The following is a 24,074-nucleotide window of genomic DNA, read 5'->3' as shown; positions in this document are numbered from 1 at the left end:
GGCCAGAAAGAAGCAAATGGGATATTCCAGCAACAGATACCTGTGCTGTGTATGCAGTGCTGTCAGGGCAAAGGAGGGGGCTTCTGCAGATGGATTTTAAAATCTTTACTTTTTATCACTGTAACATAACAGAGGTGTGCTTTGAACCACATGATTGCTTGGGGGTTGCTTGTGAGCAATGAGGGTCAGGCTGGAGGAGATGGACCCAGTCGTGGTACTTTTAGGGGTGTTAAGAAACCCTGTTCTTCTGTTTCCTTCTCTGTTCCAATGTGTGAGTGCCTCTTCCCTCTTTTGAAATAATACCTTACTGTGTGTAAAGCTTTGTGGGAGATCACAGGGGTATGCAATCTGCAAACCCTGTAATTTGTTCGCTATATGCCACCCAGTAGCAAGAAAATTGCCCTGAAAAGATTAAGAAAACAGTGTCATGGCTCAGAGGAGCAAGGCATGTGCTTTTTGATAGGAGAGATAATAGAAGACTGTGGAATACTATGGTGACGGTGGGTGGGAGATTCACATGAACGTGTGTGTTGTCTCTCAGGCTGATGTTTTCATCTATCTTCTGTAGTATAAAGCTGTTTTCTCCTTTTTCCTTTCTTAAGGGTAACCAGGAGCCATCAGCAACTCCTGATGCAATGGTGCAGCCATTCACCACAATCCCATTTCCGCCACCCCCACAGAATGGGATTCCCACAGAGTATGGGGTGCCACACACTCAGGACTATGCAGGCCAGACCAGCGAGCACAATCTGACACTCTACGGAAGCACGCAGCCGCATGGGGAGCAGAGCACGAACACGGCCAGCACGCAGAACGGATCTCTTGCAGTAAGTGCGCAGGGTGCCCAGCCAGAACGGCACAGTGCTTTGCGGAAAGGCAGCCCCTGATTAGATTGCTGTTTCTCAAGTGTGCAGCAAACCAGCAGTAGACTTGAAAGGAGAGAATTACAAACAAAACGTGGCTTCTGACTTTCTATTACTGAGTTTCCCCTTTTGCATGTTCCCCTTGTAAATTGGTGCCTGCAGAGAAGAGTAGTACTTGAAATCATGATCATGGTGGTTTTACCATGGTGGCGTTGTCCAAAGACAGTCTCTGACAAAAGTGTTAATTACTTTGTGTTAATTGGCAAATGGTTCAAATAGATGTGATGGAGGCAAATTCTGGAGAGTTGACAGTACAAAGAATTAGGGTGAGCACATGCATCTTAGGTGTAATCCCAATATGGTTTTGTTTTCAGGAAGCTAACAGAGTAGAAAATTACTTTTCTTTGACTTTCTGAAGACAGCAGGGAGCTTCAGGGAGCAAGGATGAGAGATGAGCTCTCAGTTACTGGTCATCCATTTGCCAAACCAAGATTTTCATCATCTTATATATTTTCTTTATTCTTTCCATGGTCTGGAACTGGCACTGGGCAACATGCTGGCAGATTATCCCAGGAAAAGCTTTATCCACCCCTTAAGCCACTTGTTAAGACTTAACTTCCTAATAAAGAGCCTTATGGTGAGAGCCTTCGGCGCTCAGGGGCGGATTTAATCTGTTAATGCTTTCAGTTTTACTTGTAGTTGGTGTTTGGGTTGTAGAGATTATTTTTTTTCCCTGGTAAATACTGAATGAATTCAGTGCCAACAGTTGGAGGAACTGATAGTGCCAGCTCAAGTGTTCATGGTTCCTGATGTGTGCTTCTGCTCCTTCTGCAGTGGGCAGTGGCTGCATGGTTGGCACCATTGGTCATGACTTCGATAAGATACCTTGGATTTCTTCCTGGGAATGCCACAACTTTGGCATCTTGAAAAAGTACACACTCTGTAAGGCGCGCTGGTAGTGCGCAAAAGGAACTTAGGGTGCCTTGCTTGGCAGAAAAAGTAGATGAGGAAAGACCACACAGGAAATAAAACCAAGTGCTGATGCAGTGTGCAGAAATGCAAGCCATCATTTTAGCACCACATTGTCCGATACCATTCCAACATGTAAGATTTGGGTTGCCCATCTCCAGCAAACAACTACCTCAGGCGCTGCCAGTTGGATGAGGAAGCTGAAAACAGGGAATAAAAAGCAGGGCAGTGGCTTTCCCCCTGTGTTATTCCTGTTCCCATCCTTGTCCAGAGCTTAAGAGCATTTCTTTTTAATGGAAATGATGTTAGCCTTGACCTTGGATGTAAGCTCTTGCCAGCCTTCCTGCTCCTCTTCCATATTAGGAGCCATCTCTGTGGGTCTGCAGGGCTGAGCTCTGTGTTTCATCAACTAATGCTGGCTCCAAGGAGCCCACAGCCTGTGGCTAGCCTGCAAGGAGGGACTGGGAGCCCATCTGTGTGGGAGGGAGTGTTGCTGGGAGACTGCTGGCAGGCAGTGGTGTTGCCAGGAGTCTGTGGAAGGAGCCTGACTGGCAGGGGGTAATCCAAGAAACAGGCTGAATAGTACGCAGCACTTGTACTGGCTGTTGGAAACAGGTGTGCACGTCTGGAGTTTGATGTGGTTAAAGACGTGCAAGCTGAGCATGCAGAGTCAGGCTTGTGGCCATAGCTGGCTGGGAAAGGCTAAGGGCACACACAAGGGCGTTGCTGTGGCTGCTATGCCTGGCACTGATCAAACCCAGAGGATCCCAGATGGTGGCACATGAAGAAACCTGTGGGAGCAGGGGTAAATTGCCTCATCAGGGGCTTTTCTCACACCAGACTTTCACATCCACTTGGATCTTCCAAGTCTCTTTATCTTTCTGTCTAGGAGTCCTCTATGAAGTTATTTTGATTTTGTGGCCTGCCTTAGGATGTAATTCCTTTTAACTTTTCTTCTCCTTAGTATGCTGATTAAGGATGTAGGACCTAGGGGAAGCTAGAAGGCTCAGTAGTTACTCAAGTTAAAGAATGCTGTTAAAATAGAGCAGAACAGGTTGGTTATTTGATTTTAAACATCTACAGCTAATGTTAAACATTTTGTCCGTCCTATGTGTTGGCTGTTACTTGTTTGACACACACGTTCAGTCCGTATGGACTAGACTGTTATGCTTTAAGGCATCTTCTCCTTTAACCATTTTACCATCTTGCCCAAACAGCAGTGCTAACTTTAATAGAGCAAAAAGCCTATCATGGGTGAGGTATGAGCCTTCCCTCCCATTATTGTGACAGACAAGCACAGCTGCTGTCATGTGTGTGAAGGCGATACCCCACACTCAACAGCCAGTGGATTTTTTAGCTGCTGACTTGAAGCCTGTGCTCCCATGGGATGATTCAGAAATTGCTTCAGCCAGACAGATAAGTTCCCTGCTCGCTTTTAAGAACAAGGCCTGTGATTGGTTGTGTTGGCAGGACAGAGGGAGATAGCAAAAGGTGTGGTCAGATAGGGACCTTTCCTGCTTTTCAGGCTGATAGCCTTTAGGATAATGGCAAAAGTAACAAAGAACATGGGCGTAGCTTAAAGATCGCTAATAGAGAGAGGGCTTGATCTCGTTGGTTGGATGTTGCACAGCAATGTAATGTGGTCTGTAACAGGGTCCTTAAGACACAGGGTGGGAGCACCTTTTCATATAAACTTGGCTAGCTAGCTAGAATGATTTGAGATTAGTGGTAGTGTCTGAGTGAAAATACAGTGGTCTAGGAGCCTAGGTCAAAGATCAGCAGTGAACTTACGTAAAGTAAACTTTGAGAGTTGAAGTCCATGCCTTTCTATGCAGACTAAAAGCCTGAACTGACTGGTTGGTGTCATGAGCTGAGGATGAGCTTGGTTACAGAGGTTTGAATGTAGTGGAAAGCATTCGGAGTCGCAAGATTGGGGCTTAGAAAAGAAATGGGCACAGTAGTCGGTGTAATGCAAACAGCTTCATATTTTGGAATCTCTATTTTAGGACCAAGTCTCATCTGTGGGGCTTTGTTTCTTGCCTGGCATGTGGCAGGAAGACCTCTCGGTCTTCGTGTCCAAGCATCTGTCCTTTCTCTTGATACTGTCCCAAAGCACAGCTGAAAGACCTGGATTAAAAATAGGCTGAGGTACAGGACCTTATTTGGCCCACTTGGTCTGCCTGTTGCAGCCCTTCTCTTAAACAGTTGATGCTCAGCATTTCACTTATCGTGCTGGGCTGCCTGGTTTCTTCCCCCTTCCCCCTTCTTGGTTTACCTTAGTGCTCTTATCCCTAATGGAAACACTCAGCACAGTTAGCTGCAAGGGGAGATGCTAATTAGGCTGCAGTACCTCTGGCAGCTGAGCTGATCTAAGAGATTCACTGCTGTCAGAAAGGAGAGATCTGGCTCCAAGCACAAACTCCCACTCCTATTTACTGTCTCTGGCATTCCTTACGTGAGCCACTTTAATTCACTGACCTGGCAGAAAGCTGTCCAATTCTTTTGCTGGATTAATGAATTAGAGCAGCTCTTGGAGGGATCCAGCAAATGCTGTTGTTGCAAGGTAAGCGTGTGGAGAGCATGGCCAGAAGCCGAGAGCAATTGTCAGCTCTCTGCATCTCCTGGTACTCTACCTGCAGAGGGAAGATTAATCATCTGCTGAACTAAAAAAGCTTGCTTGATAGTAAATGCAATGCACTTACTACTGCAAGCTGATTATTCAACTTGTTTCTCTTGTTAATGTCAGAGGGAAGAATTTGTATATCTGTATAAATTATGGGATGCAGCTGGAGGTATAGAAGTAGAGGAATAAGTTTATGTAAATGACTTCACATGAAAATGGCAGGTGCTGTCACCTTGGTGTTACGTTGTCATGAACCAGTATAAAGCATTATTTAATTACAGAGCACCGTGCCTCTGCTTCTTGATGTGCTCTACTGAAACTTGTTTAACTCATCCACTATACCATAAAGGGATATTGACTCTCATATTCTCAAAGAAGACACCTTCATGGTGGGCCCATATGTGTCATGTTCAGAAGCAAGATAGGGAAGGTGCTTGGTCATCTGGCTGTGCCTTGTACATCTAGCCAGGGCTTAGAAAGAAGAGAGCCAACAACACCAAGGATTCCTCAGCTGACTTTTGCAACACGTGGACAATGTTATAATGATTACTTCCTCTTGGGTATTTCTTGCCTAGACTGACTTTGCAGAGTTTTCCTCTGTAATTACTTTTCATCCCTTTAATAATTAAAACAATTGCTCATGTGATGTATTTCAGGTGAAGAATGTGTTTAATGAATATCATTATTTATTTTCTGATACTGCTAAGCAGGTAGACATGAGGAAGAACTAGCTTCAAATAGGTAGTTTGGTGCTGATTGTTTGGCCAACTCAGCTTAGAAATTGCTGTCTTGAGGTTGCAAACCCTGACATTTAACATCAAGAGTTTGCTTTGAATATGAGGCAGATTGTCAGCACTTGCAGACTTGTGTCTAGTGAGGCAGATTTAAAAATGAGAAATAGGAAATAAATCAACAAATATCATTACGTTAGAGTATATAGCTGTGGTAATTCTGCTTATCTCTCGAAGGTTTTAGCAGATCTAGCAGAAGTACAGGGAAGGATAAAAGCAATGATGAAAGGGATGTAGCAGGTTTTTTATGCGAAGAAATGAAATCTTCACTTACAGAAAGAGCTGTCAGGAATAAAGGCATATGACAAGTACATAGAAGATTGGATGGTAAGGCAACTAAAATGTGGAGCTTTCCCATTTTCACTTACTAGGATGCAAGTGGGAAATAACTGGCTGCCATGGGAAAAAGAGCAGGGTTTACTACGTATTTTTTCCATATAATGAAGAAATTAGCATTGCAGCTCTTGTCCATGGGATGCTTTGCAAGTTGAGATATCAGCTGGCTTAGTTTGCTGGAGGAAAGTCAGCGAGCATTTTCCCTGTTCTTGTGTCCTTCCACAGATGCCAAACATTTGGCTGCTGTTAGAAACAAGATAATGGGCTGGATGGATCTTAAGTCTGTCACTGTGTGGCAGTTCTTCTGCCACTGTTGATGAAGTGGTGACCACTAGCTTGGGAAATTTTGCTCTCTCTTTCACCTTGTCAGGGCATCTCTGTTTTGCGAGGAATGGGCTGGAGCTGCTCACAAAAGGTTTGACAATCTGACCAGCAGAGTAGGCCTTTCAGGGGGCTCCATTTCACCACTTCATTGAGAGGGAAAAGGAAAAGAAAAAAGCACTAAAGAATTTCTGGTTAGAAATAGCCATCTTTGAGTTGAAAATGTTACTGGACATGTCAAAGGTATTGTGCAGCAGAGCAAAGCTCCCTATGTGCTTTCCTGTGTTAGGTTTTTGTTCTGTGAGGTATGTCTTTAATGAGGAAAGTGAATAAAATTACTTAAGCTTCATAATGTCTGAAAATAGGTAACTAACAAAAAATATATATCAGAAAAAATATACCGTAAATTCACCTGACTGTGTGGAAAATAGTAAAAAGCCTTATAGAAGTTAATTGGTATGTTCTTAGAATTTTTGGTTCTGTTTTTTTAGCATACAGAATATTTTGGATGATAGTTAATTATGCCTGTAAGTAGTGCCCAGTTTTTTTTTTAATATAACATTGCTGGCATCTCTGAAAACCAAGTACATGGATATAAATGTAAAATTATATTTACTGCTGTTGAAAAGTGATAATTAGCCTTAAGGTCTTCTGTCTGGTGAACAAGTGTTTAAGCAGCTAAAGTTCCCATGGCATTTACTATTGGATGTGTGGGACCTCAAACCTACTTTAGTAGAGTGTGGTGGGGAAGGAGATGGATTCTGTGTATAGAGCCTAATTCCTCTCTTGTTTTTCCATGAAACCTCCTCAGTGGGTATCTGTTCATTTGTGCATGACTGGTTGTTTTGACACAGGTTCTTCACTAGAAGTTGTAGAGATTTTTCTATATTGTCTGTGCTCTGCTTCATAGTGGGAAGATTGCCTTCTCCCACTTGTAGCTTTTGGTCCTTGTCTCCACAGTTCTTCAAGTGCTTGATCCAAACAAGGTTGGGTGTTTGGTTTTGGCTTTTTTTGGATCCAAGAGTGATTGAGGAGCAGTGGAGTGAGCACAGTCTGTCTCCTAGATTTTGTAAGCCACCCAAATCCCCTTTTAAATATAGTTATTAGTTACAGTTTGTATTTTGTAAATATTTTCTTTGCAATGATTTATGGCTCTTAACCTCCTCAGTATGATTCACAACGTTTTGGACCGCCTGCTTCCTGGGGGAGAGAATGGGGGGTTGGTTTTTGTTTGTCTGGAACTTGGATCTGAAGCGGTTCCAGTTCTAGAAGCAAGTGGGAGATGGAAACAGAATGTGCTGGGTATTAATAATCTCTGTGTTGGTGTGTTGCACCAGTGCTTGTCTGCCTTGCTGGGGAGGCATCCCTCTGTCTAGCCATGCAGATGGAGATCTGCTTGGAGCTCAGGTGGTGCTGGAGCCCCTGCTTCCCTGCTGCTGAGGGGAAATCCTCAGCAACTGGTTGTTCACCTGCATTAGGATAGAGACCAGTTGAGAGGTGGGAAGGTGGTTGTAGAGGTACCCCCAAACCTTTTGGAACTCTCTCATGTTTCCAGGTGTCCTCCTCCCCTTTTACATGTGTATGTGCACGAGTATAATCTGTGCTTTTCTTTGCAGCTGCCTCTTCTTGCTTAGGGTTTCCTTGCTGCTGGCAGGTGTAAAGGAGGAGCTGACCTGGGGGCAGAGGCAGCAAGGAGTTAAAAGTGAAGCACATGCTTTGCTGTCCTAAGCTCTGATGTGCTTCTCAGTGACCTTGAGCAGTGCTCAGAGCATTCCTGTGCAGGCATGAGTGGCATTATCACCTACATCAGTGCCTGGTACGCAGGCTGTGCTGAGGAGGTGCAGTGAATCCAGTGTACTGTTCCTAAGTGTGAGACCTTTGCTGCAGCATGTCTATATTGCCTAATGAGAGGCATTGGGACCTGGGGAATGTGTATTAGTGCCCTTCTGAGCTGGCTCTCTAGAGAAAGGAGACGTCTCTTTATTCACTGGGAAGTGCTGACACGAGGCCAGAAGGAGCTTGAATGCCCTGTGGGGAAGGAGTCAAGATGGGGAGTGAGCACTTGGTGAAATGAGGGCTTTCATCATCTGGTTTGGTCAGGGTAGCACAGCTGCCAGGCTCTGTTGTGTGGTGCCTGAGAACAGGCTCCAGGCCCTTCCTTTCATCTCCTTCCTAATGAATTAAGCCAAGGAATAACTGTAAAAGAAAAAAACAAAAGATCTGAAGGGACTGTTTTTTTCATTTACGTTGTAGCTGAATGTGTGGCAATGGACAAATGTAGTGAGCTAATGTTACAGCGGTGGAAAGTTCAAATCTTACCTTAGGGCCATGGGTGATAGAGATGAGGGAGCTACAGCATAGAGAAGAAGTTATTTAATTTTATACTACTACTGAAAAATTAGGCTATGTGAAAGCATGAAAAGCATTTGGAGTCTCTCAGTGGAGTTAAAAAAGTAAGAGTGGACCGAGATCCCTTTTTCCTTCTATCATTTCTTCTCTTTGAAGCATTTGTCTCACTGTGCACGTCTCACATGCTGCAGAATGACTCCTGTGTGGCAGCAGCTCTCTGCCATATGCAGGAACAGCTGTGAGTGCTTTTGAGCAGGCCACTGTACATGATACATTGCACCCTTGGTAAGAAAGGAGTTCTGCCCTCTGCCTGGGAACAAATGGATGGGAGAGGAGTGCAAACAACATTCTGGCTTCCTCCCCTGTGGAAACACCAGATCCAGTCCTGTGCAACCTATATTTTAATGTAGCTGTCCCTTTTAGCAGGAGTATTGGTGATTTTTGGGAGTTACTTTGGAGTACTTACTTGCTGGTGGTGTATGCAGTGGTGATAGATAAGCTACTCCAGTGTTTTGTTCTTCTTGGACAAATTTGCCCTGAGGAGCAGAGGACTCTGATGGAGGCATAAAAATAAAACCACTAAGTAGCTTGGTGTGATTTAGTTGCAAGCCAGCTGCATTGATTCCTCCCCTAGGGTGTACTCTCTATGAGTTTGGAGAGCCTTTTTGTCCTAGAGGTGAGGGAAGGAGAAGAGGTCGAACATGCGGGGGACAGTTTTGGATAAGATCAAAAGGAAGTTTCTGAAATTTTTGTCCAAAATTTGATGTCTGGGGGTTGATTGAGTCTTGGACAAATAATATGCTTCATTCTACAAGGCTTCTCCTGAGACTTGCACAGCTATGGGAAGTAGACATACTTGTCAGGGCAGTATTGTCATTCTTCCTATCATAGATAATTTATGTTAACCAGATCAAACATGTTTTGTGCTGCATGCGCAGCTCTACTGAAATGAAATGGAAAGCTGCCACTGCTCTGCTCAGCATGGCAAGACCCCAGTGCTTACTGTTTGCTTGCTCTTGTCTTTGTATATACACTTGCTTTGTAATCAATATGCGAGTTCAAGGTCATATCTTTAGGTGGTATTTCTAGGCAGAAGATACCTTCTTAGTGTTGCCAATTGAGTTGGTCTGTGAAGAGATGTTTCCAAATGTTTGTGAATGTTGTATACTGAATTATGTGCAGAGTCAACCTAGCAAGTTCAGTCAGTGGTTGGGGAATCAGTGTGGGCAGCTCCCCTCAGAATTCTTTCATCTTTGGTACACAAATTGCATATTTAAAACAGGAGGAAAGAAGGACCCAAACCAGCAAAAACCTCAGCCCTTACATTTTTAAGGCCCACATGTTTTCTTGAAAGTGCCTTAAAAAACTGACTCTCAGCAATTACAGTCCTTGCCTTATTGTAGGACTTCTTTTTACTTGATGGGTTAAGGAGGAAGTCAGGTTGGCGTCTAAAGAGTTGAAATGACACTTTAAAGTGCATCACACGGGTAGTCAAAGCTTAACTCCTGGGAGTCTGAGGCAAGCAGCAGGAGACAGAGTGAGTGGGTGGGTGCTCTTTGAATACCTTGGCCTGTCAGTGAATGCAGTTGGAAAGGGACAAGAGCAATAAAACCGACTAAATTGTAGTCTGCTTTGTTCTGTGGCTCTGAGGTTTTGAGGTCATCTTTCTGACTAAAGTGTGAAAAATGCTATTTTCTCATCAAGCCATTTTGCAAAGGGGCCTTGCCTTTATATTTGGTGCTGTGCTCAAATTTTAGCACTTTTCAGTCTAAGCTCACACAAGCAGCTGAGGTTCTGTTCCCTACTTTTCTCCTGCCAGTAATCTCTGTGCAGGCATTAGGACTCTCATCTGGCACACAGATCTCCCTTATTCCTCTGCCTGCTTCTTGTACTTTTTCTGTGAACAAATACCCCTGGTGCACCCCTTGACCTCTCTTTGCCGTGGCAGTCAGCGCTTGAGAACAGGGGAACAAATTGCCTTTCTTAGCTGTGGAATTGGTAGCAAAACGCAGCACTTGGGGTTTTTCTAAATCTTGCAGTGGTGATAACTGTTTCCTGTTCCTGGGCTCACTTAAATGTATGCAAGAAGTTAATCAGAGACATCCGTAAGCTGTTCCTATATGGATTTTACCATTTAATTATAGATCTTCTTTTAGGGTAATGTTTCTCTGAAGGGAGCTTGACAGAGCAGATGCCGTTTTGCCTCGGGATGCACTTCTGGTATTGGCCCAGTGAAGAGCTGCCACTTCAGCTGTGGGATTTTGATGATTGCATGAACATCCTGCCACATGAGATTAGAGTGGCGGTGCTACCTCCCAGCTCCAGGATATGAGAGATCCGTCTCTTCATTAGAGCTTTCATATGGTAGCAGCTGAAGTGAGGAAAATTGGGCTAAAAGAGAGGAGCAATTTAAGAAAACCAAAGACAAATCTACTATGCTGGAAGGTGATAGGAGGGGAGGGAGGCTGAGATCTCATTAGTGTTTACTCATGGAAAGGGAGGGGAAGAACAACAGATCGATTGTTAAGTTCTACTGGGTTTATCAAAATAATTGCCAGGTGCTAGCTGGCTCCATTGCAAGTGCAGTGCTGATACCTAAGAAGGGGCAGACAAGACACGTGAAAGGAAATTGTGTGATTTCTGCTCATGTGTACACTTTTGTCTTTTCTGATTTCAGCAGACAGAAGGAGGGGCACAGACAGATGGACAGCAATCACAGACACAGAGCAGTGAGAATACTGAGAGCAAATCCACTCCAAAACGACTTCATGTGTCTAACATTCCCTTCCGCTTTCGAGATCCTGACCTTCGGCAGATGTTTGGGGTAAGTTATGAGCACCTCTTCAGGCATGGCAGATTCTCCTCTTCCACAGGTGGGACACCTGGTGCTGTGTATTTGTGTGAATGAAAAGCCCTTCCCCCTCAGTTCAGTCTGCACACTGTAATACATTTGCAGGATTAGAACAATTGGTAGTGTTTAACTTAGCTGGTTAATACACGTGAGAACTATAACAATCGCCTTCCTATTAAGTTGTTCATAGAATCATAAAATGGTTTGGGTTGCAAGGGACCTGAAAGATCATTCACTTCAAACACCCCTGCCACGGACTTGTACATCTTTCACTAGGTGTGCTTAAAGCTCAATCCAGCCTGGCTATGAACACCTCCAGGGATGGGGCATACACCACTGCTTGGGGCAACCCACAGCTTCTCTGAGCAGAAATGTTCAGTGTAATCTAACAATTGGCTTGGAAAAAAAAAACAAAAAACCAAAACAAAATGAAACCTTACCTTATTTCTGAGTAAAGGGCAGGATTAAACACTGACTTGCAAAGCACTGTTTTTCAGTTGCATTTAGAAGCATGTTGAAGTATTTCTTTCCTCGTGATCTATTTCTGTGATGAAAGATGGCTGCAAACAATTTGCCAAGCAGTGATTGCATGTGGAAAAGCTAGTGCAAGTCAGATGGTATTTTATATTGTGTATGAGATACCTTCCATTGCTTTTGACCACATAGTTTGTCTTCCCTAATCCTGGGTGCTATTCATGATTCTTGATTTATAAGCTCTTTGAGGAAGAATTTGTTTATGTGAGTACAGGTGGTGACTCATTCCATGTGAACATGGATTAACGAGCTAGATGTCTCATGACCTAACCTTCAGGTGAAGTTATCTATGTGTCATATCATCATCAGGGAGTATTTGACTTGTTGATATAATATGATCCTGGATTGATGGCATGTTTGAAAGTCTTCAGAAATATTTATTATTATTTATGAAGTTAACAGCTGCTGCCTTTTTAAGGTGCAGTCCAATGAATCGAAGTCAGGAAAGCCCAAAGCTCTTGTCACTTTAGGCTTGGAGTGTATACCTTGGTCCTCACTTATAGCAGCTGCTCCTCCAAATTCTGCAGTATTTCTGTTTCAGTTGTTGCATCTCCTGAGCCATCTCAGGTGTGGGTGTGTATGCATGCACAAAGGCACACGCTCACATGCAGAGTAGTGTTGCAGTATTGTAAATGTGTCTAATTCATGGACTTCAGTGCTGTAAATGAGAGAAGAATTTGGCTTATCTGTCTGTAGCTTGGACAGTACAAAAGGAACAAAAGAGTGGTCAAAATGCAGAAAGGCAAGGCTGCTATTCAGAGGGACCTGGCCAGGCTAAAGAAATGGGCTGAGGGAAATGTTAATTTACTAATAAGAGTGAATTTTCAGGCCTTTCATCATACTCAACTTTCCATCAACCAGGCTCCCTGGTCCCTTTCTGCAGCACTGTTCTCCAGCATCTCATTCTCCAATCTGTCAGTACATCCAAGGTTGCCCCATGCCAGGTGCAGAATCTGGCACTTGTCCTTGTTAAATTTCATATGGTTGGTGATTGCCCAGCCCTCTAATTTGTCTAGGTCTCTTTCCAGGGCCTCTCTGCCTTTGATTTATCAATTAGATACCGGGAAAATGTTAGGTTTTTTGTGAGGATGCTGAAATAGTGGAACACATTGCCCAGATGGGTTGTGGAACCTCCATCCTTGATGGCATCCGACTTGACTGGACACAACCCAGCCAAAAAGATCTCATTATACCTGCTGTGAGCAGGGGATGCACCAAAGGACCTCTGGAGTCAATTCCCAGCCAAAACCATGGATCTGTGATTCTGTTGCAAGAGGCCTGGGTTTGCTTCCATGTTGTTCATACCTTAGATTATTGTTATACTCTTGATGCCTGTGGGAATGTTTTCAGAATTAAACTCATCTGGCAATCTGTGATTGCTGAATCTTCTGCTCTGCTTTGTGGTTTTTCCAGCCTGCTTCTTGCTGTTGCAGGGCTGCACAGCAGGCAGTTCCACCTGGTTTGGACAAATGCTTGCTGAAATCACAGCTAGTTCTTGGACCACCTGCTCCAGTCTGTATTTATCACGTCCTGCGCTGTGCTACGGCTGCTCCCCTCTCCTGGGAACTGCGTCACTTACATAAAGTGTTCCCCATTGCTGTCCCTTCTCCTGGGACTGGTGCTTAATTGACAGCTAGCCCTTTTCACACTTGTTCACCTTGATGCTTTTCTGCCATGTGCTCCTGGTGTGGGAGATGGAATTACAAGGACATCCCTGTCTTGGTGGCTCTTGCCTATGCTTTGCAGGTTGGGACGCCTAGGCAGTTTAATAGAACTGCTGTCCTAAGAAGTGACTTGTAGAAAATACACTCTTAACTACTTGCTTTAAGATTTCTTCTCCTTTTTTGGGCCTACATGGTGCCCTTTTTGTGCATAGGAGAGATGGGGAATAATGCTATATGAATTGATTTCTGGTGTTCCTCTGATGTTAATTTTTTTCTCTAAACATGATCTCAAGTTCCAACACATTGATGTGATTTTAACTGGGTAAATGATATATTCCTTGTAAAACCTTATGGTAGTTCACCTGGCCCTGTGGTTGCTGAGACTTATGCCTGCCAGCAGAGCGTTCATCTTCTGGGACACATGACACCCCATGTGTCTTTTTTCTGCAATAGAGAACTTTGCTACTTTGCCAAGGAAATAATGAATGATTCTTGCACATCTTCCTTTTTCTTTCAGTGCTGCTTCTCTCAGCATGCTAATAGCCTCAAGCAGGAGAGCATGCTCTCTGAATTCTGCTTGCTCCTGTTTCTTTTTCAGGATCAGGATGCTTTCCTTTGGGTGACTCACTGAAACCTACCCTTACTCCTAAAGGGGACTCATGGTTGTCTGAGTCTTCAGCTGTGACTAGCCTGTAACCCCCATCTTCTCCCTCTCCCTTCTGTGTGTCAGGTCACATCTCCTCAACGTCATATCTGAGAGACTCAAAATCCTTGCCTGGAGTGATTTTCCCAAGCTACTGTACAAAGGGAGAAATTGGATAGACAGTAAAGCCACGGAGGAAGAAATAAATGTGATGGTAGGGAGGGAGTAAAGAAGTCCCCTCAAGGATGGAACAGCATGCGAGAGGTCAGCCCAGTCCTGGGGCACAGAAAATATCTAATGTTTTGTCCAGACTTGAGTAGAGGTGGACTTGAGACATGTTGTCCCATGTGTGATTAAATGCATATTACATAACGCTTTCTAAACCTGCACCATTTGGCAGAGCTGCACTCGTAAGGATTTCTTAACAAATTCAAATTATTTGGGTTCCGACGGTCTCTCAGCCATAATGTGTTTCTAACAGGTCCTTGAGATATCCTCAGGAAAAGACCAAGCATTCCCTTATATATATGCATCTTACAGGGAGGCAAATAATATGGTCTGCTTAAAACAGGTAATTTTTACTTTACATTTCATGAGGCCAACGAAAAGACTTCCAGAAAGCTTCTAGAAGGAGTTGGTAGTTTTTTAATGCACACAGTTCTGCACCCACTGTGGAATAAATCAATAGTTGACCTTGTTCTTGCAGATAAAGAAGAGTTAATAGCTGACCTGAAGTCCCACCGTTGCCTAGGTATCGGTGATTGTTATTTGTCTGTATTTGCTTTGTGCAAACAGAATATGGCATCAGGCAGCACTGTAAGGAGCTTTAGGAATAGACTGTTTCTCGGAGTTTAAACAATTGGCAGAATAACTGCCCAGGAAGGTACCTTTAAAAGGGAAATATTAATGGAAGCCATAAAGTGTTCAGCAGCATCATACTGATGGCCAAGGAGGCATGACTCCACAGTTGGTGAAACTGTGGTAACAAAACTCAAAGCATTCCGCACTTTAGGCAAGGAGGAGGACGTAAATAGCAGTGAATATAGGTGCAAACTTCAGCAAAGAAACAGGTGAGAAATGAAATATGCTAGTCATGGCAATACTGGTGACCTAAGTTTAGAGAACCCATCAGGTTTTTTGCATGCAAAGATAAAAGGTCTATATATGGGTACAGTATAAAATCAGGAGGTAGTTGTGTATTTTTGGGGAAAAACCCCACAGACAACAGCAAAACAAAAAACAACCCCCAACTGATTGTGTTTAGAATTTAAGAGGGGGTATTTTTACCTCATCTGGTTTTCTACATAATTAATAACAGAGAAGGATGAGACAGTACTCACTAATATTTAGAAAACAGCAGATCTAGATAAGGTATGTCCAACAATAATAGCGAAAGCAAGGAGCTCATTATTCATCACTACTAATTTTTTAGCCAATTCTTGTAAGCTAAGGGGGTTGCAGAAGGGTGGAACACGCCCACCAAGATTCACTATTGAAAAAACCTGAAAGGGATGACCCAAAGAGCTGAAAACTATTTATCTGTGTGTTGTTCCAAAATAAAAATAATTTTGGAACATTTTAGAGAAGCCTATTAGAATCTGAAAAAAGCATGTTAGTATCTATTTAGCAGAACTTCGTAATATACATCTTTGCAGACAAATGCTGTCTTGTCTATTTTGACAAGACTGTACAAAGCAATACTGATAGAGTGAAACATTGCTCAACCAGTTGAATTTCTCCAAGTGACCAATTTTTAAGCAAAATAATATTATCTCAAGGACAACACACATTAGAGGGATTAAAAACCTCTAATGATAGATAATAAAAAGTAGTAGTTACTTGGCAGATAGCTTTGATCAAGACTGTTTCTATTGTCAATTTCCCCAGGGATCTGTTTCCATCGCTGTCTTGTTTAGTATCTGTATCAGCCCATGGAGATGGTACTATTAAAACCTTGCCAGTAAGGTTTGTAGTTAGAAAACTGTTTGAGGAGGAGGAAAGAGACAGATAAGGTTACTGTTAGAGAATGAGTAGATATGCCTGGTTGAGTGATGATAAATCCAACAAAAACATTTTTGATGCAGCTCATTGCAGAGTACTGAGTATGTGGGAACTGGACTCTGCTCCTAAGATGGAAAGCTTTCTTTGGAAAACACTGATTTGGGAGAGTACTAGTGATTGTTGAAGATAGTTGCTTCAATAATTCAAAGGGCTTATCAGGTTGAAGGAGGGATGTGATCTTGCTCCTGTTCCAAATTGAAAAGACTGTGACTCCTTAATTTTATTCAATTCTGAGATTAGTTTAAGACCAAAAGAAATAAACTAGGACTTGGAAGGTGAGTGATTTTTTTAACTTGGTAAGGTATTAGGTACATTATTTACTCAGCTTATTAAAAAGAGATGTTAGGACATGCTAAGTCATTTCTATACAAATGCTTAAATGTGGGTGATACCTGCTAACAAGGGGTTTAGGTCTTATTTAGAGTCATAAGATTTTCCAGTTGGAAGCTGAGATTTAACACAATTCCCCTTGAAATATGAAAAAAAAATTCATAGTCATTGAGGCTTATTTGAACAATGGAACAGCTTACCAGGGAGAGGAAGAGTTGCCATCAGTGTTAAAAACAAATTAGCAACTCTTTTTTCAAAATCTTACTATCCATTTTCTGAGGGACATTCTTTGGCTAATGTGTGCAGGGCCCCTGACATGATGGTAGTCATGTTCTCTACACTGGTGATAAGATGTTCCCTTCCTTTCTGGACTGTATGCAGAAGAAAAGTTGATGTTTCCCCTCAACATATTTCTAGTCCTTTCAGCTTTGTGCTGTGATAGTGTCTGTGGTTGCACCTCATGGTTTGTAGCTTCAGCCCTTCCCTTTCATGCTTCAAGAAGCCGTTGTCCTCCCAGCGTAAAATTGGCTGGGATAGTCTGGTCATTTCTGGACTTTTGAGCTAGATGGACTTCAGAGTCTCCTGGTGAAGACAGATGCGGGGTCGAACAGCCTTCAAGAGGAAGATTCTTCTGTTCCCAAACTGAATCTTGAATTGTCTCCATGACAACAAGCAAGTGGATTGTTTTGGTAATTCATATGGATGAACATTGCACAAAATCTTTCTTACCTGTTGTGAGAGCAGCAGTACAAGGAGTCAGAATTGATGTTTCTCAGAATTTACTGTGGTGAAATGCTCTTCGGTTAAGGGTAAGATAAAAATAAGGACTATGTTGATGAGGGTTGCAGATGAAGGTGGGTTAGCACAGTACAGGCTGTGAATTTTTGCAGACTCTGGCTTCAGATGGAGACCCTGCTTTTACTAAAACTTGCTCAGTCCATAGCTACGTCTTGTAGACTGTTAGTTCTTTCTGCTGGGGAGCACAATCAACCCAATTGATAAAGAGGTTTCGTGTGTTATCAGCTGCAGCAGTAATAACCCATAGATGTTTTCTGTAAAGGTGACTATTATGTCCCATTTAATTAATTTCAGTTAATGAAGTTATTAATAATGTCATTTATTACAGGTGACAGAATGGTAGCCACTGGTTTTTTACATTGTAAAAGGATGACATTCAGGCAGGTGATGTTATCCTTTTTCTTCTCTAAGCATAATTCATATTGCTACTGCAAGGTTCTTTATGATGTATGTTTGTGGTAGACCACTGCTCTGTATGACCCAAGCTACAGAGTTCTGCAAGCTCAGATACTTTTGGAAGCTCTTGCAGCCCTCAGATCTTGGCCTGAGGAAACATTTTGTCGCTTTGCACTTCCTAAAATATCCTGGTGGATATAATTTCTCATCCAACTTCATTCTGGTGTCAAGAGAGCAAAACACCTCCATAAGCCTATAGTTTGAGGCTAAAGCAATAACGAATTAGACTACAGCTCTTTGTCAGCAAGAACTTGATAGAATTTTAAGTTTGTATTTGCCAGTAAATAAATTGAAACATGGAAGTAATTAGTGATGCACAGGTATTGCCAATGGAAGAAGTACTTGTTTAAGTGTTAAGGCCTATGAGTAAAATATGATAGAACAAGAAGCTCTCACCTGCAGGTGTTGATGCACTGGGCCCAAAGTACAGCAGTGGCACACTTGCTTAGGGGGACCCTGCTTCCTGAGTGGATTGGACACCCAAAGGAGGAGATTCTGTCTTCTGGATATCAGATGTATTTTAGGTTTTTCATCACCTGGTACTACTGGCCACCAATTGCATGTAACAAGTCCCATGTGCCAGTATTGGAGAGCAAATATTCTGGCACAAAGTGGTCTCTCTGTGGCTTTTCTTGTTTCCAATCTCTCCCTGTGATGACAGTGAGCCCCTGTCACAGGGTGGGGCTTTGTTCTTGCTGGTGTTGGTTAGAGTTATAAGAGGTGCTGCTCATTATATTGATGTGTTTCACCTGGGTGTTTTCTGAAACCATCTTTCAGAAAGGACTTGTGTGCTCAGTGCTGCTTGAACATTGTGCTTTTTCTGCATGACAATGGTATGCAGGGGTGCTTGTGTGCCCCTGCAGCTGCCAATAGCTCTTGTATTGTCTGTCTTGCTCTGAGAAAGCTCTCTGCTATCAACTTCTGTACTGACCCTCTGCTGGAAGGCAGTGATGACTGGATCATACATTTATCTAAGATTTTTTAGATTTTCTTATGAGTTACTAGGTGCAGCAAGGCTGTGCTGAATGTCATTCAGTAAACAGTGCTGTGCTGTAGCTGGATTTAATTGGATAAAAGGCCTGGGTAAAATAACATGGAGTTGTCTTTTATTGACCCAGTTTCATATGGATTCAGTCTACATGCTAAGTACTCTCAAATTGATTTTGGAATATATGCTGCTTTTGTGGGCATGGATCCAAGTACCCTTTCCTGCAGCATCAGTACCAGGTTACACTGCAGTCACATCTCTGGGGAATGGCACAAAGCAGGAACAAGGAGCTGGAAGGGTAGACCTGGAAGCTAGACTTTTGTTAAGACCTCTCTTTGGGTGGTGGCCTGCAATAATGTTCAGCCCCATCTCACTGTTTCATGTTAAAATCTTTTATTTGGGATTTAGAGAACAAGAAATGACTGAGAAGCTGTGTTCATCATCGTGTTTTGTTTTGGGTTTTTTTTCTGTGATGGCTGTAGTCTGTAAATCTTGTTAGAAATCTGCACTCTTTGTGGCTTCCTGTAAAGTCTGGTTTCTCAGAAATGTGTATTTTTTTGGGCAACAGCTCAACCCTACTAAGGGCTGCTTGGTGCTTGTTCATTATCTGTTCACTTGGTAAAATGTGGTAGTGCTTTGGTTTATAAATCCTTGATGCTTCCATCTTCCTGTCTGCAAAGCATAGTGGTGTAGCTTGGCTCACATGGGTTGGCCCCATTGCTTGAAGATGTGACTCAGCTTTGGGTGAGGAAGCTGGTGTGCTGACAGTGTACCTCTGGCAGACCATGCTGCCATAACTAAGCACTGACTAATACACAGTACGATGGAGCCAGTTGTGCTCAGCTGAAAGTAAATCCCATGGAGCTGGGACCTAGGGAAAGGACTCTCTCTGTAGCATGGATCTATCCTCATAAAATGTTCTTGCTCATGTGCATCATGGTTTCCTGCACAGGATGTCAGTTTCTTGGCTATTTTGAATGTTGATCATCTTTAAGAATGGACTGCTTGACACCTTTGAAGTTTAGATAGCTCATTTGGACTCATGTCTTAGTGAATTTTGTAGGGCTGGTGAAACTGCTTGGACATTTAGAGTTCTCTTGTAGGGATAAGGCTGTCACATGATGTCTCTCATTATCTTTTGTTGTTCCATGATTTCTAGAGAATTTGCCTTGTAGTCCCTGTTGTTTGCATCTTTAGGATTAAGTTATTTGTCTGGCACATTTTGGAGCTGATTTTTAAAGCTCTAGACAGTCACAGGACTCAGGGCCAGCTGGAACAGAGCATATAGGAGGGGCCCTACCAAATTGTCAGTGCCTTGGAAGACAAAAGCTCTTTAGTGCCAGATATCTCAAATTTATTATGTTTAATGTAGCTGTGGCCTCAGCTGGAAAAATCTGCTGCCTTCATGACATCTGTGTGAAAAGAAACACACAGCATGCATCTCTTTTCTTGCACAATGCCTTTGCATCTATGATCAGGTAAATTGTATTCAAGCAAGAAGATTAGTTTCTGGTCATAACTCCTGTCTGTTTGTATCGTTATGCCTCTTAAAAACTGTTACTTCCAACACTCCCTGCTACCATTGTAGAGGGTCTGATTCTCATTTACCTGCTTTACCATAAATAACTAAAAGCTTGTCGAGTTCATTCCAGGGAAGAGACCAGTAAGATAAAACATGATTCTAAAGCTCCTTTGCCATGGCATGACTGGAATACCATGTGTGTGTGTAATTTCCCATCACATGGTATGTGTGTGAGCAGTTCATGGAGGTGGCTTCTTGCAGGACCTGATGTGATAAGGAATGCTGGCCTCTTGGTCACATAGTAAGCTTTCTAAATTATGATGGGGAGCACTGGTGACAGGTAGTCCTGCAGTACCTCCTTCAGAGGCTGTGCAGAGTTCTAAGTAGAAGTTCTTGGTAATCACTGAGTGAACCAATCAAGTCTGTGAGCTCATTGATTCATGTCTTCAAGGTTAGAGATTAGAGAGTTAGTCCTCATGGATGACTTAAGCATGGGACTTGTTTTATTTGGCCAGTCCCTATGTCTTTTGAACAATACAAACATGCCTGCATATACATTATTTTAAAATATTATTATGAGGACACTTGGTGTTGACCCTTGTATTTAGATGGCCTAGCATTTCTCATACAAAAATTGTGACCTTTCACTAAGGAGCTCTTAAAACTTCGATTGTTTGCAATAGACTGTTGACATTTGGTAGGCGAAGCACCATCAGGGAACAAAGTGCCTTTTTATGTTCCACTAAATTAGATTCAGCTTTGAAGGAGTTATAAACTGTTAAAATGAACTAGTTCTTTTTTTTCTGCTTTCATTCTTCAGGAAAATTCTGGCATGCTGCCAAAAAAAAGTGCCTTCCAGTGCTAGGACCTGCTGTAACCATTGCAGCAGTGGGGACAAGAGACCTCGTGTTAGGAGCTGTGGCAATGGCTGCAGCAGGGCCTTGAAGAGCCCAGCACACCTGCTTCTGCCTCACAGCTCTGCTTTCCTTCAAGGAATTTTGGGAGCAGGAAACCCCTCCCCAGCAAACCTCCATTCAGCAGTCAGCCCCCATTGTCTCTGCTCTTCTCTCCCAAGGAGGTCCTTCCCTCTTACCTCTTCAAACACCCACAACTCCTGGGTGGAAAAGAGATTGGGGCAGTTTGCATGGATGGATGTAGCCCATTGCAGTAGATGTCAAGCCTGTGTTTGCTGTGACTGCAGGCTCTTAATTCTGTCATGTAGGAAATGCTGTACCTCCATCATCTCGTAGGCAGGGAGGGCCATGCCCCCTCTTGTGCAGCTCAGTCAGGCCCCTCGCGTTCTGTGTCACCGCCAGCATTCTGCCAGCACGAGGAGTTAAAGGTCTAGGGTTCCTGTTGGGTGGGAGCCCTGCATGGGGAGCTCAGCCCAGCAGGGCTGGCAGGCAGCACTGGCAGCAATGCCTGAGGATCCAGCCGAGCCAGGTGTGCAGAGAGGGGAGGATGGCACGGCCTAATTGTGCACCGGGAGCTGCACAGTTTGTTCTCTTTCAAGATTATTCTAATGAGGTAGAAAATGGTGATTTTTGATGGCTTTTAAGATTTTGAAAATAATTTCAGCATTTGCATTTATTGAGAGCCTGGCTGTTTCAGTGTGTGTGGCAAGGCTAGGCAGCTGAGCTGATCTGGCAGGGGACACATCCTGCTCTTGGGCAGGGTGTGCTGCTTTCCACTCCCTTTTGCTTCTTCGAGCTGTAATGCTCACTGACCCTTCAAGCCACTTCAGCTCAGTAAATTGTCAAAATCTTTGTATGTAGTCCTTTTCTTGGGCTAGATTTTTGCAACGTTGCTGAGCTGTATCAGCTTATCTGCAGGTGAGAATGAAAACTGAGGCCAGCTCTGGAAGGCTGGTGAGACCAGACAAGGAAGGACAAAGGAGCAGAGACAGCCCTTCAGCAGCCACAAGCTGCTGAATTGGTTCAGCCCCAGTCATGTAATGATGCTGAGATAGTCTACCAAGAAAGCAATCGTGACAATCATGACTGATTCCTTTCATGGCAGTACCAAAGCTGTATGCAACAAAGATAACAAAAAGCAATCAACAGTTAATCTCCTTTATTGACAAGCCCACACCAAGCGTGGGATAGAAATAGAAAACGTATTTTTAGCTGTGATTGGCAGAGAAGCAGTCAAAAGAGGAACCAGCATGGATCAAGCCTAAGTTGTTGAGATGTTGAGGTTTCAAGGAAGATGCATGTTTACATTAGCATTATTCAAACTTGTGTAACGTAGGATGTTGTGAATTCAATTGTTCTTGGAATGAATAGAGGATCAAGTATTGTCCTTAAACAATAGAACAGTAAAAACAACATCTGTGGACCAAGATCTTCTTTTTAAAAATGGAGAAGGCAAGTAGACAGAAACTATAGCTAAAATTGTTGGAAGTGTTTTGTTTGCTTGCAGACAGTTGTGGAATACTTGTTCAAGGGACTCAGCAACTTTATGTTGCTTAACATATTCAGAGCCTCTCCTCAGCCATCATGGCTCTCTGCTGTAAATGTTCCAGGTTTTCAAATCTGGCCACAAGCCTTTTGAGAGGGGTGCCCACAGAATGAGTATTATACTCATTTGACTCTGAATGCAACTGTTAAATTAAAAAAAAAGGGCAAATGCTATTTTAAGAACGCTGGGCAAAGGGGAGAGTGTCCCAGTGCCTAGACCCCGTGTTCATCATCTTTTTTAACTGTGAAACCATTCTTTAGATTCTTGTTGATCCTTCCTTCATTTGCTATGAAACTTAAAACTGTGTTGATGGAAGCTTTCCTAAATAATGGGATAGGAAAAACTGATGTAGCATTTGTCTGAGTACAGTATGTATGTGTCTCTAAAATGAAGACTATTCCATATACACACTCCTAAAAATGACATCTAGACCTGTCTTTCTAGAGAGCAGATATCCAGTTTGGAAATAGAGCATTGACACTCCTGGAGGACAGAGCACTGTGAGCCTCTGTTGAAGTGGTAATACTTTTACTTCTAGGCTACTGTTCTGAGTCTGGCTGCTTCAATAAAATATTTTAATATGTTCCTAGCAAGGTGAAAGATGTAATCCATACATGGTTCCACAGAGGTGGTAGATTTCCTTCTGTGGTAAATAGGGAGCTCTTTGGAACCTTTTCAGTGCAGAGCTCTCCTTGGAGTCTCCAGGCTGAGGTAAGAATTCTATTACATGTGATAAGCTTGCATAGGTTGTTGACCACCTACTATATGTCACAGGCTTAAGTTGAATGATCTTTTTCTGAAAAACAAGCTGTTGGGAATTTTCCATTTTCATGGTTTCTGAATCTACCATAAATTCTTTTGAAGGCTTGGAGTTTTGGAAAACAAAGGGAAGGAAAGAAGCTTTAGTGTTTGAATTCCCTGAGGCTGGGAGTCTTATGTTACTACTCCCTCCAGAGAAACATCACTTTTAAGTTTCTCTTTGTGATAACTACTTCAGGAGGAAGCTGAAATGTTGACTTATATGTGAGAAATGTTGTTGGATATCTGAGGTGAAATCATAGAACCATGTCTTAGGTGAAATAGTAGAATGAGGGAAAGAAGAATTGTTTAGATTAGCGGGGGAAAGATGAGCTTCCTCAAATCCCTAAAACTCTTCTGGAGATTGTTTTTCTTCCTTTAGACTTTTGTGAGAAAACCTGGAGTTTGTGACCATGACGATCTGCATTTCTTAACCCAGGAGAACTGGGTCATGTCACTGGAATATTATGCCTTTGCCTGAATGCTAGAAATGGAAATATTCTCACCTACCTTCTTGCACTAAGCCGGCCCCTGCAAAAGGTAGGAAAAATGCACCGCCAAAAATAAATGTTTTTTTTTTTTCTTTTCCCTTGTCTCTCTGCAGCAATTTGGCAAAATCCTTGATGTAGAGATAATCTTTAATGAGCGTGGCTCGAAGGTAAGTCCTGTTTCTGTACCCACTTCTCTTGTTTTGATTGCAGAGTAAAAGGCAGTTCA

At 42.9% G+C, this 24,074-nt stretch overlaps 1 protein-coding gene across 12 annotated transcripts in view; it reads left to right on the top strand.

Annotated features, from left to right (window-relative positions):
• The window catches only part of RBFOX2 (RNA binding fox-1 homolog 2), a 113,461-nt gene that overhangs the window by 52,097 nt on the left and 37,290 nt on the right, over positions 1-24,074 (top strand). For all 12 annotated transcript variants that reach the window (XR_004081814.1, XM_005421808.3, XM_031057689.1 and 9 more), the window contains exons 2-4: positions 603-827; positions 10,930-11,076; positions 23,962-24,015. Coding sequence is in view for 11 of the 12 variants with exons in the window: in XM_005421808.3 (XP_005421865.1) it covers positions 603-827; positions 10,930-11,076; positions 23,962-24,015 (426 nt within the window). In the remaining variant the exon portion in view is untranslated. The remainder of the gene's footprint in view (positions 1-602; positions 828-10,929; positions 11,077-23,961; positions 24,016-24,074) is intronic.

Source organism: Geospiza fortis, unplaced genomic scaffold (assembly GCF_000277835.1).
Source record: "Geospiza fortis unplaced genomic scaffold, GeoFor_1.0 scaffold173, whole genome shotgun sequence".
NCBI classification, from domain to species: Eukaryota; Metazoa; Chordata; class Aves; order Passeriformes; family Thraupidae; genus Geospiza; species Geospiza fortis.
This window is presented reverse-complemented; position numbering and strand designations above follow the sequence as displayed.